Raw genomic sequence first — 18,414 nt, forward strand, 5'->3', positions numbered from 1 at the left:
ACAGCCTTCAGCCTAACTTATTCAGGATACTTCCCAACAAGCTATGTCTATGAGGAATCCTTGGGTTGTGGAACCATTCCTTGACATGTCGTCACCATGTCGACATGCATCCTCTGTATCTCCTAGCTCCAAGTTCCAGACGGTCAGTAACATGCAATGCATGGCGTGTGAACATGTACTTATCTGATGGCCTACTAGTCAACTTGGCCATTTAATTTAGTATAGAGTTTTTTTGGGTACTCTATCCAAATAACTATTCATGCGGTCCTACCAATATGCTTGACATAATTTAACTGCGGTCCTAATACCAATATCCGACATAATTCATCAAAAGGGAAATAACAGCTTTGCTTTCACTGTTTGCCTGTTTGGATGAAACAAATGCACAACAGGTTTAGTTCAGCCCGGAACTTTTATTACATACAACTTACTATATATGTACTGTGTAGTATAATCAGCGTATTTTTTACAAACAATACAAATCAGCCTTTCAAGAAAGAATCAAACAACACAAGTGATAAATCGTGTAGCAGTAAACATTTACCCAAAAGAAGAATATCAAGAGGGATGTCTCGACTCCCCCTCTCTTCCATATCGACCCTGTCGAGTGTTCACGAATCACGCCCAGATAGCAAGCATGGACATCAGCGCCGTCCCAAGCAGCAACGAGACATTGAGGATGACCTGCAGCTTCCCGCTGTTCTGCACCCTAGGGTTCATGAAGTCTTCGGCCAGAAGGTCGACAAGGGCCATGTAGTTCAGGATACCAGCGGCCGCTGCAGTGAGGACCCCTTCGGTGATCAGGGCCCTGGGGCTGTTCTCATTGTAAGCCGAAGAGATGCCGATGCCGATCGCCACGCCGACGGGCGTCGTGAGCGAGAAGAAGAGCGCCATTGTCACAACAGACCTAAGACGGAATCTGGCCTGCAAGAACCAAAAAGTTTCATCACCTAATGTTCGTTATTTTATGTTTCTCATTTATGAGTGCTAGGTCATCTCTTTATTGTCTCTATTAAATTTCAGAGGGAGCTTGATGGAAATCCCGTTCCATGAATTATCCATCTAGCTAGGATTTGCCGCTTAATGGAACTTCAGGATTTATACTACTTTCTCGATGCCTCACTAACGTGACGTATGTAGGTCCGGTTACATTGACGTGAGATTGGGCAAGGCAAATTCATATATCAGAAGAATGCGACTCAAATAATGGAAAGTTTCTTATAAACATGACTGCGTTTTGGATTGGCTGGAAATTTAGTGTGTTCCGTTATAAAGGGGTGATGAAATAATGGGCTCTTGGCCCATTGCAATCTCAAAAATTCCCAATAAATCTTAAAGGTTAATGTGGGCATGAGCAAGTGGTTGGAGTGGTGCAAACCAAGGAGAATGATGACCAACATAAATATGGAGATTGTCTCCACTCCTCCAAGCTATGTGTGTGGGGAGATAAGGCAGGGCGAAGGGCGCGGGCGTGCGACACCTGCGTGAATGGTCCACTGAAATCCAGCCACTAGCCTTGCGATGGCCCGGTTTCCTTTTGCCGTTTTATTTTTTGGTTACTTGGCCTTCAAGTCAGCGAGATATATGGAAGTCTAATCAGTTTAGATCACAATCGCAACATGAGATCTATTAGCCTCTACCTAAAAGACATCTAATCGAGCTAGGGTTTTTACCTCTTCTCGCTGCTACGCTGCCACTGTAGTCTACTCCATCTCGAGTGCCGGCGTGCACCGGCAAACAGGAGAGCAGGTCTCCAGAACCTCTCGCTCTTGTGATCCTACACCTGGAGAGGGCAAATAAGGTTTTTGGGAAGCACTCCGCACGACTGCTCAAGGTCTTCACCATGGCTCGTCTTCCGTCCAAGTTCGGTGTTGCGGCGTCCCATCGTCTTCGACGTCGTCTGCTACGCTCTGTCCGCAACACCGTCGTCATTCCATCCGCACCGCTTGTCATCACAGCTAAGTACGTACATCGTGGTCTGATCTGCTATTTCAGCATGTTTTCTGAGATTATGTTGGTGTGCTTGATGTTGCCTAGTATGTTAGAGATTTGCACGCTAGGTTTTGTTCTTGTCATGATAAATCTAGTTCGGAATTTACTCTTGTTGTTGTCTAATTTTACAACAATCCAAAAACCTTATTTTAGGCAATCCGTTGATTTTGGTATGGCTGGTTTTGCTGAGTCACTAAGGTCGAAAAAATTTACCGGTGTAAACTTTAAGAGGTGAAAATCAAAGGTTTGTATCTGGTTTAATGCTATGAACATCTGGGACATGAGGCTTGGCAAACCTAAAGGCGAACTTATTGCTGAACCGCAGAAAAAGTTCGATGATGCTAATAACCTTTTCGTGGGATGTATCATTATCATTATATCTGACCGTCTGGTCGATGTCTACATAGACATGACGGATGCGAAGATGCTATGGGATGCTCTGGTTGCAAGGTATGATGCAACAGATGCAAGTAATGAACTATACCTCATGGAGAGTTTCCATGACTACAGGATGGTGAACAATTGTTCTGTGGTGGAGCAGACCCATGAGGTGCAGTGCATTGTGAAGGATCTTGAGCTTTTTAAGTGTCAATTACCCGACAAGTTTGTGACTGGTTGCATAATTGCAAAGTTGCCTTCCTCATGGAGGAACTTTGCCACTACTCTGAAACATAGGGGACAAGAGATATTAGTTGAAAATATGATAGCATCTCTTGATGTTGAGGAGAAAGCTCGGAAGAAGGATACTGCTAAGAAAGGAGACCAAGGTAAGTCCAGCACCAATATGGTCTAGAAATTCCCACGTGGAAAGAACAAAGTCGTCAAGACTACTACCTTCAAGAAGAAGAAGAATAAGGCTGAGTGAACTGCTACACTTGTGGTGAGCTTGGACACTTCTCTAAGGATTGTCCAGATCGTGCAGACCGCAAGGGCAAAAGGGCCAATGGGTCCAAGGATGTTAACATGGTGACCATAGGCAACACTGGAGACGGGTACAGTAATCTACCTACTGTTCTTTCAGTTTTTCATTCCACTAGTTGGTGGCTTGACATGGGTGCTAATGTTCACGTGTGTGCTAACATCTCCCTGTTTACTTCTTACCAGGTCGCCCTGGATTCCTCCGTGTTGATGGGGAATGGGTCACATGCTGTTGTTCATGGTGTTGGTATGGTAGATCTGAAGTTTACTTCGGGAAAGATCGTGCAGCTAAGGAACGTGCATCATGTCCCTACCATCAACAAGAATCTTGTGAGTTGGTCGGTCCTGTGCTAGGATGGGTTTAAGGTAGTGTTAGAGTCCAATAAATTAGTCGTGTTAAAATATGGACAATTCTTTGATAAAGGCTATGAGTGCGGAGGGTTGTTCCACTTTTCCCTTGCATATTTTTGTAATAAGTTCGTGAACCATATTTGTAGCAACGTTAGTGATGATGCGAGTACTTGGCATTCATGTTTGTGTCATATTAATTTTGGTTTAATGTCTCGCCTCTCCAGCATGTGTTTAATTTCAAACCTCACCATTGCCAAAGGTTCTAAGTTACATAGTTGTGTGCAATCAAAGCAACCTCAGAAGCCTCACAAGGCCGCTGAGGAGAGACACTTGGCACCTCTAGAACTCATACATTCTGATTTGTGCGAGATGAATGGTGTGTTGATAAAAGGTGGAAGGAGATACTTCGTGACTTTGATTGATGATGCGACTAGATTTTGCTATGTTTACTTGTTGCGAACTAAGGATGAAGCATTAGACTACTTTAAAATTTATGAGGCTAAGGTTGAGAATCAACTTGAGAGAAATATCAAGCGTCTAAGGTCTGATCGTAGTGGCGAGTACTTTCCAAAAATCTTTGATGAATTCTGTGAGGAACATGGTATTATTCATGAGAGGACGCCTCCCTATTTGCCCAGTCCAACGGGATTGCTGAGAGGAAAAATCGCACACTGACTAACTTGGTTAATTCCATGTTAGATACTGCCGGTATATCTAAAGCATGGTGGGGGAGGCTCTATTGACTTCATGTCATATTCTGAATAAAGTTTCGAATAAGAAAAAGATCAAACTCCATATGAGATGTGGATCGGGAGAAAACCATCACTTTCTTATTTGCGTACTTGGGGGTGCTTGGTGAAAGTCAATGTACCCATTCCGAAGAAGCGCAAGTTAGGACCTAAGACAGTGGATTGTATCTTTCTAGGATAAGTACAAGGCTAGGCTTGTAGCCAAAGGTTACACACAAAAAGAAGGTGAAGACTTCTTCGATACCTATTCACCTATCGCTAGATTGACCTCTATTCGAGCACTACTTTCTCTGGCTACCTTGTATAGTCTTATCGTCCACCAGATGGATGTAAAGAAAGCTTTCCTAAATGGAGAGTTGGATGAGGAGATCTATATGGATGAACCTACCGGGTTTGTGGTGAAGGGCCAAGAAAGCAAGGTGTGTAAGCTGTTGAAATCTTTGTATGGCCTGAAACAAGCACCTAAGCAATGGCATGATAAGTTTGACAGAACTTTAACTTCTGCGGGCTTTGTCATTAACGAGGCTGATAGATGTGTGTACTATCACCATGGTGGGGGTGAAGGAGTTATATTATGCATGTATGTGGATGACATATTGATCTTTGGCACAAACATTGATATGATCAATGAGGTCAAGTCTTTTCTATCACAGAACTTTGATATGAAAGATCTGGGAGAAGCTGATGTTATTCTAAACATCAAGCTGATTAAGGATGAGAATGGGATTACTCTTTCGCAATCCCATTATGTGGAGAAGGTATTGAACCATTTTGGTTATATGGATAGCAAGTCTTCTCCAACACCTTATGATCCCAGCGTGATACTTTGAAAGAATAAGAAAATTGCTAAAGACCAACTGAGATACTCTCAGATTATCGGTTCACTCATGTACTTAGCTAGCACAACGAGACCCGACATAGCTTTTGCTGTGAATAAGTTGAGTAGGTTCATGTCAAACCCGGGTTCTGATCATTGGCATGCACTTGAAAGGGTTATGCATTACTTGGTGGGTACTATGAGTTATGGGATTCACTATTCCGAGCACCCTGCTGTGCTTGAGGGATGTGGTGATTCGAACTGGATTTCGAACGCTGATAACCTATATGCCACGAGTGGGTATGTGTTTACCCTTGGAGGTAGTGCAATATCATGGAGGTCTTGCAAACAGACCATTCTGACGAGGTCAACCACGGAAGCAGAACTTACTACTTTGGAAACAGCCACTATTGAGGTAGAGTGGTTGTGTGATCTCTTGATGGACTTGCCTGTGGTTGATAAACCAATGCCGGCAATCCTTATGAACTGTGACAATCAAACGGTGATAGTCAAAGTGAATAGTGCTAAGGATAACGCAAAATCATTAAGACATGTCAACAAACGACTGAAGTCTGTCAGGAAGTTGAGAAACTCCGGAGTAATAAGTGTGACTTATATTCAAACAAACAAAAACCGGGAAGATCCCTTTACAAAAGGGCTATCACGAAATGTGATAGAATGTGCATCGAGGGAGATGGGTATGAGATCCATTTGAGTTGCCGTAGTGGTAACCCGTGTTCAGAGATCCCGTGAATTAGGATTTGGGAAAAACAAGCTGTCGATTGACTGAGGAGAGTAATTATTAAACCCTCTCTATGTAAAGATGCAATACTCTCAAATGCTGTAAGGAAGGTTAGCAATATGCTTTAATGTGCTTCTATTGGCTTGATTAAGTGAAGATGTTGTCCTACAGTGCATTCTTGAAAGAACACACCTATATGAGCCGACTGTAGAACGTCGCAGTCTATGAGACTTGGGTGATCTCTAATAATCTCATGAAGGGACCAAGGAGTATGACGAATATGCTCCACCCGCGGGGTAGGCTACTAGCAGCCAGGTACTAGTTCCGACTTTGAGTGAAACTTGTCCGCACAAAACTTGCAAGTCAAGGCTTAGTCCATTGTCAAGTTGTGGATGAATGTAGCTTGAAGCTCTAGGCGAGAGTTCAACTTAACAGTCCTTGCTGAAATACTGATATATAAACAGTAGTGAGAAACAGGCAAAATCTCTGATGGAGATTTGAGATCTGGTGGGGGATTTACGAAATAATGGGCTTGACCCATTGCAATTTTAGAAATTCCAAATAAATCTCAAAGGCCCATATGGGCATGAGCAAGTGGTTGGAGTGGTGCAAACCTTTAGTCCCACATTGCTAGTGAAGGAGAATGATGGCCAACATAAATGTTGAGGTTGCCTCCACTCCTCCAAGCTATGTGTGTGGAGAGAGAAGGAAAGCTCCACACGCGCACGCTCGCTCGCCACTCCATGACTCACCTCGCCTCGCCGGGTAGGGTAGGGCGAAGGGCGCGCGACACCTGCGTGAATGGTCCACCAAAATCCAGCCTCCAGCCTTGTGGTGGCGCGGTTTCCTTTTGCCGTTTTATTTTTTGGTTACTTGGCCTTCAAGTCAGCGAGATATATGGAAGCCTAATCGGTTTAGATCATGATCGCAACGTGAGATCGTGGGTCCTTCTACCGAAAAGACATCTAATCGAGCTAGGGTTTTAGCCTCTTCTTGCTGCTGCGCCATCACCGTGGTCTACTTTATCTCAAACGCCGGTGAATGGGAGAGCAGGTCTCCGCAACCTCTCGCTCTTGTGATCCTGCATCGGGAGAGGGCAAATATGGTTTTTGGGAAGTGCTCCGCGCGACTGCTCAAGGTCTTAGCCACGGTTCATCTTTCGTCCAAGTCCGATGTTGTGGCATCCCATCTTCTTTGACGTCGTCTGCTGCGCTCCGTCCGCAACACCGTTGTCGTTCCGTCCGCACTGCTTGTCATCATAGCTAAGTACGTACACCGTGGTCTGATATGCTATTTCAGCATGCTTTCTGAGATTATGTTGGTGTGCTTGATGTTGTCTAGTATGTTAGAGATTTGCATGCTAGGTTTTGTTCTTATCATGATAAATCTAGTTTGGAATTTACTCTTGCGATTGTCTAAAGGGGGTTAATTTGACAAATATAGCAGGGACTTTATTTTTAAGGCATGGCTAATTAAATTTCAAAGCTGTTTTTGCCTGATATTTAATGATTCTACCGGCCGGGCATCTAATGAAACAGGATTTAGAGTTTTAGGGCTCCACCAGTACCAATGTATACCAATCTAGAGAGTTCAGATTGTAAGTTTTACGGTATGTTTGCCAAAGCTCCATCTCTAAGATCCTTCTAGGATTTTAGTGAGTTTGCAGGACAAGTTAAAATGGTTTAAATAAATATTTTGATACCAGAATAAGATCAAGATGGATGAACTGAATACCCTCAACCTATGTATAGCTCCAGCTCCAAATTTTCTAGAGATAGAAATGACCAACTCTGTCAAACAGCCCTTGATATAAGAGCGATTGTCATATCTATTGATATAGATTTTCCAAATTTGTGATGAATTGATCATAAGCATAAGATTTCAAAGCTAAGGATGAAGTTTGCATATGCTTATATAAGTGATTGTTAGTTTTTCTGGCCTCAATAACTCTTGTAAAAGAATATATCCATACCTGCACAATGCATCCTCCAAGCCCTATCCCTTCGAAGAACTGGTGAAATGTTAATGCAACCAAGAGCGGTCTGATCGTGATGGGACTCTCAGATGCCCCTAAAGACATCCCGATGATCACCGAGTGAACAATGATCCCCAGTTCCAGCACCTTGAGATATTCATTCAATGACAAGGTGATTACACATGAGAAAATAAAAGCACTTGCATAATTTTAGATTTCCAAAAAGAAATTGCATAATGAGCAAGTATAATCTTAAAATTTAAAGCACTTTGGAGACATCTGTCATGCAAATATTTGCTACATATGGGTAGCAATCGAATTTGTGTTGGATAAACCCTCCTCTTCGTCGGTAAGCCTGTGCTTTGTTATATTCGATTTAGCATATACTCCCTCCATTCCAAATTACTATTCGTTTTGACTTTTCTACCTACATAACTTTTGCTACATATTTAGATATACCATATATCTAGGTGCAGAGCAAAAGCTATAAATTTAGAAAAACCAAAACGAAGGTGCTGGGATAATTTGTTTGTCCCATTAGCGAAAAGCGTAAGATGCGGTTTGTACTTTTTAGCAGCAAAAGTTTTATTTGATGCATCAATAACTAGCCAACTATAAATGGTATGCTTGCGCCGATCGATCACCTGTGAAATGACGCGGTGGCGTATGAGCTGTGCGTGGTCGTCGGTGTTCGAAGTCGATGACGAGGACGCGATCAAGGCAGGCATACCGTGGTTGTGGCCATGGTCACCGTGCGCATGGGCATGGACATGGTGATGATGGCCTGGAGTCTCCACGTCTCCGACAGCCGCAGCGTTCTTGGCGTGCGCGCGCTGGAAGTAGCCAGTGGCGATGGTGTCGACGACAAGCGTGGCGATGGCGGCAAGCATGGCGACGAACCCCGCGAACGGGAACTTCTGCCAGGGCCCGTCGACGAGGCACGGCGAGCCGAGCTTTTCGAAGGCGTCCGGGAGGATGTGCACGAAGGCCGTGGCGAGAATGACGCCGGCGGCGAAGGCCTTTACGGCGAAGAAGAGGTCGGTGTCCGGGCGGAGAGCCGGGATCTTCCGGCCGAGCGAAGGGATGGCACAGCCCACGGCGCTGGAGACTAGGATGGAGAAGATGGCGATGATCTTGAGCTTGAGCGCCCTCGACTTGTCGCTGTCCTCATCGGCGGAAACCGAGCACTCGCAGTCGGCGACGGCGAGCAGTGGAAGCGATGCCACGGCGAGGAGGCAGAAGGCAGCGAGCTTGAGATCGGCAGCCATGTTTAGGTCCAAGGGGGAGAGGATAATGGCGAGGAACAGCGCTCACCGCGTATGCCTACATATACTAGTAGACATATGATAGCGCTGCCAAAACCCTGATCAAGGACGGAATTAAACAAAAGGATGCAGCGAGATGCCAATGTCAACATAATCGAGTACTAGAAAATTTCTTGAGAACTGACAGCGCGGCATCAATTTTATTAGATTTTATCAAGGAGTAGGTCATGGACATTGGTTTAGCTGCCTATAGTACAGTCTGATAGTATAGTACATTGGCCGTTTCAAACGTCATGCCCGTTGCGTACTGCTTGCACGGCCGCAGTTTTACCGATATGCTTCTTTTTGCTTGATATATAGATACCTTTTGATTTGTCCTTGTCAATCCACTTCTCTTCTCGGGAGGAAAAAAAATCGACGAAATTTCCGTTTATCGGTAGGCTCCGATAAATTTTATTTACCGAAATTTCGTGTAACAAGTCTATGTAGTGTGTTAAACTTGTGATATATTGTCTTATTTCTTTGTTGTTATATGATGGATTAGAGATAGTTTCTGATGAAACCGTGACAAAAAATAATTAAAAATATAGGCAGAATTCTAAAGGTACTTCCAAAATTTAATCCTAACGGTATTTCCAAAATTGTAGGGTCAAATAAATTTATTTCACGAAATTTCATTTTCCAGTCTCCTCCATAAGATCGCCAACTGCACCAATCACCAATCTTGGAGCGCGCATTCTCCTCCTTGTGGGCAGGAATATATCTTATATTTGGGAACGGTGCTGATCACTTACTTTTGTACATCTCATGCGTTGTCGTATAGACGAATGCAGTCAGCATGCAACGTCCAAAATTCAAAGATTTTCATATGTTCACATGAAGCAATTTTCTCTCTTGAGCTCACTCGATCTGTACTCCTGCCGGCTGCCTCCGGATTTCAGCTGGCTACCTCAGCTCATCGGGTCAACGCCATCAGCCCGGTAACCATGCTGCATGATTAGTTCTGCATCATGCGTGCAGCGCCGCGATTCCTCCCTGAGATTCGCGTCAAACGAAGCACCGCGCATAGGAAATGTCGCTGGGATAGATGTCACGATGTCGACATCCTAGCAGGCGGAATACGACGAGATCCGTAGGCCGTGATTCAGCAGCTGCTTGGAGCCATACTAGCCAGATTGACGCGCGTCTACAGAAAAGGTGCTAACCTGAAGTAACAACCGTAGTATATTCAAAGTAGCACCACATCGATAAATCGAATTAAACAAGAAAATAAAAAATAACCTAAAATTGAATTGATCACATAGTATCTTAAATTCAAACAAAATTTTGTGCATCTTTTGCCTAAGAATTCATTGATTTCTAAATGTTTAGTATACATAGTTGATCAATATTCCTATCGGATTGACACACTTGCTGCATTGGCGTATGGTTTCGACAAAAATAAAATATGAAATTAGCAATAAATAACTCAACTATATTTATGAGCTTATGATTATTGGAAGGAACAAAATTGAAAAATAGTAAGACTACCATAGGTGAATGCAGCATACAAACTTTAATTATTATTATTTTATTTATTATCAAAAATTAAATGCATTTGCTACCGTCCATGGACAATAGCACTCCAAACCGTTGAAGAAACGACCTAGGATTTTTTTATAAAAAATGATTTGTATAGTGGGACCTACTTAAAAGACCATCGGGCCCACCTGAACAGTACCGTGTGGTCCACTACTACAGTAGTATGTGCCTGAGAGGTCTTAAAAAATTGGAGGTTTAGTATATATGTAGTTGATTTTTACTATATTTTACGAGTTTATGTTTATTTCAAGGAATAAAGTCAAAAAGATAGTAAGGCTACCACATGTAAATGCACCATACAAAGTTTAACTGTTATTTTTATACATTGTACAAATTCAAATACATTTGCTACCATCCATGGACAATGGCACTCCAAACGGTTGAAAAAAAATTAAACAGACAGTGGGGTTCGCAAAACAATAATGTCCACTGAACAGTACAATGAGATTCACTTAACAGTTAACAGTACCGTGGAGCTTCATCCTTCGTAGTTCGTAGGACGAATTTCTTTTTTGAGAGGACGGAGGAGAGCGATCCAATTTTTTTAATTTTTTATTTTAGTATTTTGCAAAAATATATGTCCTACAAAAAAATTACAAACCTATACCTATACCACCATTTGAAACTACGGAAGGTGCCCTGTAGCAACCTACCGCCAATCGAACCGGCGGTAAGTTCCTCCCTAGTTAGTACACTTTCAAAAAATCAAAACTAATTCATATGAACTCACATGGAGATAAACTTTATATGAAAATTGTAGATCTCGATGAGATCTACAAATTTGTAGTTCCAATATTTTTCATTTGGTGTCATCTTGATGCTCAAATAATCGACACAAATTTCAGATCTAAAATTTAATTGTAAATCTAAAAATTGTGTCGAGTATTTGAGCACAAAGATGCCACCAAATGAAAGCAGTTTGAACTACAAAGTTGTAAACGTCGTTGAGATATACAATTTTTATATAAAACTTATCTCTATCCGAGTTCATATGAATTAGTTATAATTTTTTGAATGTGTGCTGTCCAGTTTCAGATCTAAAATTTGAACTTGTGTCGATTATTTGAGTATCAAAATCAAATTAAAAAGTTTGAACTAAAAGGTTATAGAGATTCACAATTTTCATATAAAGTTAGTTTCCATCCGAGTTCATATGAGTTAGTTGTGATTTTTTGAAAGTGTACCGCCCAGATCGACGGTAAGGTTGCTATAGTGTACCTTACGTTTCATTTGGCTATAGTCGTTTCAAACGGCAGTATAGATATACATTTGTAATTTTTTTGTTAGGAAATATATTTTTGCAAAATACTAAAAAAAAAATAAAAAAAATTCGGAAACGACAAAGAAGATCCGGGGCTCAGAAAAGCCCAGCCACTAAAAGCCAGGGATAAAAGCACTGGGCTGTTCTGAACTAGGAATGGTTGGGTCGACACCCTGGTGGGCTGGGCCCCGAAAGTTTCCATTTTTGTATCTTTGCCCCAATCATGATGTCAAGTTGTCAACTCTCCCCGAACACAACAATATGACAATATCCATGCCTTTAACTTGCTGCAAACATAGTTAGTTAAGAGCGCTAACCGCTAATGCCACCATTTCTCCCCAAGAGCTTTGCCATCTTAAGATAAAAGATCTCTGCTAACTGTATCATCATAAACTCCACTCCACTTATAAGGAGGCTGGAACATCGTACTACGCAGTACCGGGCCATCAGCTGGTAGCACGTACATACAGTTGATGCTTGTGCGGCCGACACCGACGCAAGCGGCAGGCTTACATGCATCAGTGCATGCCCAGCTTGTCCCTACATTCTGTGATCGCGGATGCCCCAACCGCACTACCAGCTCAAGTAATCAATCAGGCATGTCAGTCGTTAACGCTTACTGCTAGATTCTGAATTTCTTTAACTGATACCATTGTCTCCTTGCTCCTTCCTCGCGTCTGCCTCACCCGCTCAGCTCCGCCATCGCTTATAGCTTCACCCCGCAACTTGTCACCGCCGCGTGCGTGCAAGTACAAGCAGCAACCATTTCGATTTCGAGAGCTTGTGCACTGTGCAGGAGTGGCCAAGGACGCATCTCGCCATGGAGCACAGTAGTGCAGAACTACAGGGCCCGCGAATCTCGCCATTCATGAAATGGCGGTCTGAAGTGAGCAGCTGCCTTGGACGTAGGCCTGCCACGAGGGTATGGACAAACACACTCTTATTCATATTCAAATCGAAATATATATTATCCAATCTTCACCCTCCTCATTCTCATAATCTTACCCATATCTAATGGATAATTAATTTTATACACTATGTATATCCAATGGATAAATTATACCCTTCTCGTACCCTACCCCTTATTTCTAATGGGTAGATATATTTCTACCTGCTCTCCTCTCCGCATTTAAGGTGGGTGTGGATTTAGGTATGAATTTACTTGGACGCCAGAGGCCCTGCAGGGTGATCGGTATTTGCTTCGCGAGTGATCCGCGATCGCCAGGTGATTTCTGCAAAAGGCCTTTGGCGTTTCTCTATGTTGGAAGCAAACTGCAAACAGGTGCTGACCATGTACCCAAGCTGCCAAGCACCAAATGCACTTACCTTTTTTTTCCCCTTACTTTTCGGTGATCCATGGAAAGAAAGATTTTTTAGCCCTCACAAAAAAAGGGGGAAAGCGGACAACTTGCTTGGTAGTAGCCCATTATGAAATCGTCTTTCGTCTATAGGGTCATTATATCATGTTGAAAATAGACATCATGATTTCGTACTGCAATGTTGGAAAATATTATGGGGTGATTACATCATGTACGGAAAATAGGAGTAGTATTATAGTACAAACGCAACTGGAGAGATGTTGGCAATCAATAAAGTCCAACTTGGCAATGCCAGGTCAAATCTATTATCAGCAGAAATCAATGCTCTGCTTTCTTTCTGTAAAGTAGATATGCATTCAGATACTTCCATCTTCAGAAGGATTTGACTAGGTATCTCAAAGAAAAAGGATATTGCCGCAATTACGGATAATTAGTTGACTTTAACATGTTAGTGTGCCATGTGTGCCCTATGGATTTCACAATGGACATTTTCATATGGTCGATTTGACTTTCACCCACAAAAAAAAAGATTTGACTTGCGATTTCTTCAACCCCGGTAGACGAGTTTCCAAATTTTCTAAAGATTCAGGTTGAGTAAAAAACTGAAGTCAACTTTATCAGATAATTACTAGCCAATAGTCCTTGTCTTTGTGTACATACTGGAAGCTAAGCATAAGTTTTTCTTGAGATGTATTGAACTTGCACATGAACCATTTTTGTAGCAATCATCATTGTCAACTCCTCGATCCTCCTGTCCTCTGTTCCCAAAACGCAATATCCATGTCATCTCTAACTGCAGGGCTTCAATTCGACATCTGAGCAAAGTCTGCTAACTGCCATCATAAACATTTCAAGCCTACCAATCTCAGCCCAAGGCGCTACCGACGCACGGGCGCCGCCGCGGCGGCCGAATCGCCGGAGAAGGTAGGACCGTCAGCGGAGCGAGAGGGGATCCGGGGGCAGCGGCTAGGAGGGTGATCTGGAGGCTAGCGCGGGATCCATGGCGGCGGTGCGCGCGGAGATCGCCGGCGGGAGCGCGGGCCGTCAGCTGCTCCGTCGCCGGCCCTCGGACTCTGTTCTTTGAAGAATCAGTGCCGCATCCAGTTCTTTTGAGAAATTTTGAGTTCAAAATTGGATCTTTCTGTATTCAAGGTTGTGAATTCCACACGCAATCGATCGATTTTCTCCGTTAAGAAAAAAACAGTCGAGGTTCCAATTTTCAGCAATTAGCATGATCCCGAAGTATCCTCTCTTGTGGCTTCCATCCTCGAGCTCCCTGCCTGCCCATGCCGGTATCCCATCAAGGATGAAGGATCACACATGGAATGCAATAGACTTGATGGTGAACTAGGCATGTATACCATCAACTCCTTGATGCTCGTCCTCCGCTCCCCAAAACGCAGTATCCATGTCATCTCTAACTACCATGATAGAACAAGAGACGTGTCTGCAGGACGGGCCTCTCCTGCAAGCACCGGTTGTTAGAACGCCAACGCCCACCATTGTCTCCGGCAGGGTTTCGATTCGACATCAGAACAAAGCCTGCTAACTGCCATCATAAACAACATTCCAAGCCGGCAAGAGATCAACGAGAACTGGTTCTTTCCCAACAGGGGCAAACGTGTCTGGAGCGGAGATCTGGGAGCATGTCCCGACTGATTCGTCGTGTCTCAGGCTGAGGCTGCTGACCCGGATGATTATTTCTGCTATCCAATGGGTCAGTTAAACCATGGTCCATGGAGAACCGCTCGACCGATGGTCTTGCCGCGGAGGATGGCTGCATGACAGGCGAGTTATCCACCAAACAGAGACCCCCAGAACACAGTGGTGCTTCTTTTGACTTGGCTCCTCGGAAACCTGTCTTCAGATATGTTTCGCTTGGCTACTCAGGAACAAGAACGTGTTTGAAACAAGCAAAACTGCATACGTGCCACGTGCGCATGGATCACTGCTGACGTTTGAGAGCTGGAGATCTGCATTCTGCAATACTGATGTCGAACTTGCGTTCATCAGTGATCAAAGCTGGATTGCCATTTGTACAAGCTACAGGCACCCAATTTTCTATTTTTTTCTAAATATTCAGACTGGTCTAAATAGCATGAGAAAAATTTGTCAGATTATCAGTGCCAAGCTTCCCCCTGCCATCACAGTTTCGGGTTGGTTAGCTGTCATCACCACAGCTTCTTTCTTTAAGACAAAGTACTTGTTGAATTTGCAACTAACTGAACCTGAACCACATCTTTTTCTGGAGGCAAATTTTAGTGCATACAACTACTCATCATTACCAACAGAGTTTTTTTTATTCAAGAAAAGACATTATCAACAGATGATTTTTTTATATACTTGCTGCAATCATCACTGAGTCAACTCCTCTGTCTCCTGCAGATCTGAGCTTTGACGTCTTAACCGAAAGATCCCAATTAACTATTCATCACAAACTAGCCTATAAACAGGAAAGGAACAGATTGAGACATTAAATCCACTGTTCTTCAAGGACTATCCAGCTAGTGTTTGGTAGCTGCAATTAGCATCTTCAGGACTCCTAAGCGGCGGTTCTAAAGACTGGAACAGAACATAAAGGTTAAGGAGTACTGTATCTGGAATTAACCGAAGCATCCAACAACGAGCCTGCTGGTTTCTGCAAAACAGGCTTGTGCAGTTTTTTTTTCTTTCCAAGGTAATGGTCATACCCAGGCACGAAAATTTACATAAAATTAGTAGAGCTTTGCACACGTTAAGGTGGCTGCGGTGTTTAGTGATCAACCGAAAAGAGAACACTTTTGTACACTTGCAAAATTACAACTTGCTTTAGTAGCCGATTATGAAATCATCTCCAGGTTGATCCATCCAACTGGCCAGACGTGGCATGTTTGGGAGCAAATATAAATTATAATTTTGCAGTGCCATGTTGACAAAGATTTAGTTAATTATACCAAGTACGGAAAATATTGTATAAAAGCAACTCGAGAAAGTGGCTGGCAATAAAGTTCAATTTGGCCAATCAACTTGTAGTGTTGGCCATGACAGCTTTGATCTACTATAATCAGATATCAATGCTCTGCTTTATTTCTGTAAGCTTTATCTGCATGCATATACTTTCATCTGCAGAAAAAAAAAACAAAAGGTATCTGGATCCACCATGCTTACGCAGGATCGGTTGTTTTTAACATGTTGAGTAGAAATATTACTCCTCATGCCCTAAGGATGTCAGAATTAACATTTCCATATGATCATATCTGTCATTTAATTTGCCATTTCTTAAATCCCAGAAGGCGACTTCTCTAATTTTCTAAAGATTAAGACTGAATTTTTAAAAGCAGAAGTCAAAATTGTCAGCTAATTAGTGCTCCTCCCTCACTCCAATGCATGCATTCTTTTAGTAGCCCAACAACAGTCTTTTGTCTTTTGTACATGCTGGAAGCTCAGCGCACGAACTGAACCTGCAACTGAACGAACGCTTCATTTTCTGGAGGCAGTATCATTAGTGCAGACAGGCAAACGTCATCTTCAGCAGATCCAAGCTTGCATCCTCCCTGCAATCACCAATATCAACTCCTCGATGCTCTTGTTTCTCTGTTCCCAAACACAACATCCACGTCATCTCCAACTGCCCCAACAGAACAGACGTGTCCGCAGCAGGAGCCTCTCCTGCGATCGCCGGTGGTTACAACGACACCGCCACCACGGTCGCCTGCAGAGCTTCGACGTCTGAACAGAAGACACCTCTGTTAACCGCCATCATAAACAACACTTCCAGCCGGCAAGGGAGAGATTAAAAAGAAGAAACCTGTTCTTCACCAGCCATAGGCCAGAGCCACGCGTCATGACGCCGGCGAGAAGTGCTCGTGTCCCAGGCCAGCAGGTAGCACGTACGCTCGGGGCGGACCGGGAAATGTTAATGGATGTACGGCCGGCGCCGACAGGATGATCTGCAGGCAGCTCTTGTTTTGTCCGTCGCGATTTGTCATAAATCCAGCCTCGCCGATCACGGATCCCCCCAACCGCGCTACCAGCCGGGGCCATCGATCAAGCCTGTCAGGCGATGCGTCTGAATTTCTTTTACTAGTGCCTTTGCTTCCTTGCTCCTTCCTCGTGCCCACTTCACCCGTCCCGCCCCGCCATTGTTTATAGCTTCTCCGCCCCCACAACTCGCCGACGCCTCCTCGTCTCTGTATATATATAAGTAGCCACGGGTCACGAGCTTGCAGTGGCAGTGTAGGCGTGTGTGGCCGAGAACGCAGCTTGCCAGTTGATAGCACAGATCCCCGTGAGTCGTGAGTGTTCGTGACCACCGTCCACCGAGGAGTCGAGAGATGGCGTCGAGCGAGCTGCCGTCGGATGCGTTCGCGTTCCCGTGCCGCGAGGACGGCTCGTCGTCGGCGCTGTCGCCGCCGGTCGTGATCTCGGTGCTGGCGTCCATCCTGGACCGGCACATCGCCCGCAACGAGCGGGCCTTGGCGCCCGGGAGCGACCGCGAGGTGGCGGCATCGGGTGACGACGACGACACGGCGGCGACGAGGAGGCGGGTGCGGGCGTTCGACGGCGGAACGGAGCTGGACATGAGCCTGCGCGCGTTCCTGGAGCGCTTCTCCCGGTACGCGCAGGTCTCGCCGGCGGTGTACGTGGTGGCGTACGCGTACCTTAACCGGCTCCGGCGCGGGGACGCCGGCGTCCGCGTCGTGCGCGCCAACGCGCAGCGCCTGCTCACCGCGGCCATCCTCGTGGCGTCCAAGTTCGTGGAGGACCGCAACTACAGCAACTCCTACTTCGCGGCGGTGGGCGGGCTCGGCGCGGCGGAGCTCGGCGCGCTGGAGCTCGACTTCCTCTTCCTGATGCAGTTCCGGCTCAACGTGTGCGCCAGCGTGTTCCAGAGCTACTGCCGCCACCTGGAGCGGGAGGTCAGCCACGGCGGCGGGTACCGGGTGGAGCAAGGCCTCGAGAAGGCGCTCGTCTGCGCGGGGGAAGCGCGGGGGCAGCGACGGCAGGCGGCGGCGGCCTAGTGAAATTCAGAGCAGGAGGAAGCTGTACGGCTCGAATTCTGCGACCGCGAGAAGCTTCGCATTGCCGGGGCATCTCAGCGTGATTCGTCGCCGGCAACCGAGCATGATCGGAGCTGCACGGATTGATCGCCGGCGCGTCCACAGCCCACAGGCACGCTGATAGAGATGGTGTCGGTGCCCAAAGGGCACAAGGATGTACATAGCACAATCATGGCTTGCCTACGAGTTAGACTTGCAAGCATTGTACTCCTCGATCGAAGAAAAAGAAAGGGCATCCGAGGAGGAAACGTAAAATAACTTCTCAATCTTTCTTGGAAGAAGAACATCAATTGCTTTTGACACAATCATAAACATTTGCTTCCAGCAGCTAACAGAACCGATTGGGACGGGCTGTTTGACAGAGAAATTCAGATTAACACCAGCAGGGACCAGCACTTAGCTTTG

General features: G+C 44.8%; 2 protein-coding genes across 2 annotated transcripts; one reads left to right on the top strand and one right to left on the bottom strand.

The window, feature by feature from the left end:
• Nucleotides 1-329: 329 nt before the first annotated feature.
• Nucleotides 330-9,040, bottom strand: LOC117865373 (zinc transporter 9). Its single transcript, XM_034749559.2, has 3 exons — nucleotides 8,189-9,040; nucleotides 7,542-7,691; nucleotides 330-924 (listed from the first exon to the last, which is right to left on the bottom strand). The coding sequence occupies exons 1-3, from the start codon at nucleotides 8,810-8,812 to the stop codon at nucleotides 619-621; spliced, it is 1,080 nt and encodes a 359-aa protein (XP_034605450.1). The 5' UTR covers nucleotides 8,813-9,040; the 3' UTR covers nucleotides 330-618.
• A 7,799-nt stretch (nucleotides 9,041-16,839) lies between these two features.
• LOC117862924 (cyclin-P2-1) lies at nucleotides 16,840-18,295 on the top strand. Its single transcript, XM_034746475.2, has one exon. The coding sequence runs from the start codon at nucleotides 17,284-17,286 to the stop codon at nucleotides 17,968-17,970; it is 687 nt and encodes a 228-aa protein (XP_034602366.1). The 5' UTR covers nucleotides 16,840-17,283; the 3' UTR covers nucleotides 17,971-18,295.
• Nucleotides 18,296-18,414: the final 119 nt, after the last annotated feature.

The sequence above is a fragment of the Setaria viridis genome, chromosome 7 (assembly GCF_005286985.2).
Source record: "Setaria viridis chromosome 7, Setaria_viridis_v4.0, whole genome shotgun sequence".
NCBI lineage: Eukaryota > Viridiplantae > Streptophyta > Magnoliopsida > Poales > Poaceae > Setaria > Setaria viridis.

Coding starts and splice junctions, on each gene's coding strand:
- LOC117862924 (XM_034746475.2), top strand. CDS start 17,284: ATGGCGTCGAGCGAGCTGCCGTCGGATGCGTTCGCGTTCCCGTGCCGC.
- LOC117865373 (XM_034749559.2), bottom strand. CDS start 8,812: ATGGCTGCCGATCTCAAGCTCGCTGCCTTCTGCCTCCTCGCCGTGGCA. Junction 7,692..8,188: donor GCCACCGCGTCATTTCACAG/GTGATCGATCGG, acceptor GAATATCTCAAG/GTGCTGGAACTGGGGATCAT. Junction 925..7,541: donor TTGGAGGATGCATTGTGCAG/GTATGGATATAT, acceptor TGGTTCTTGCAG/GCCAGATTCCGTCTTAGGTC.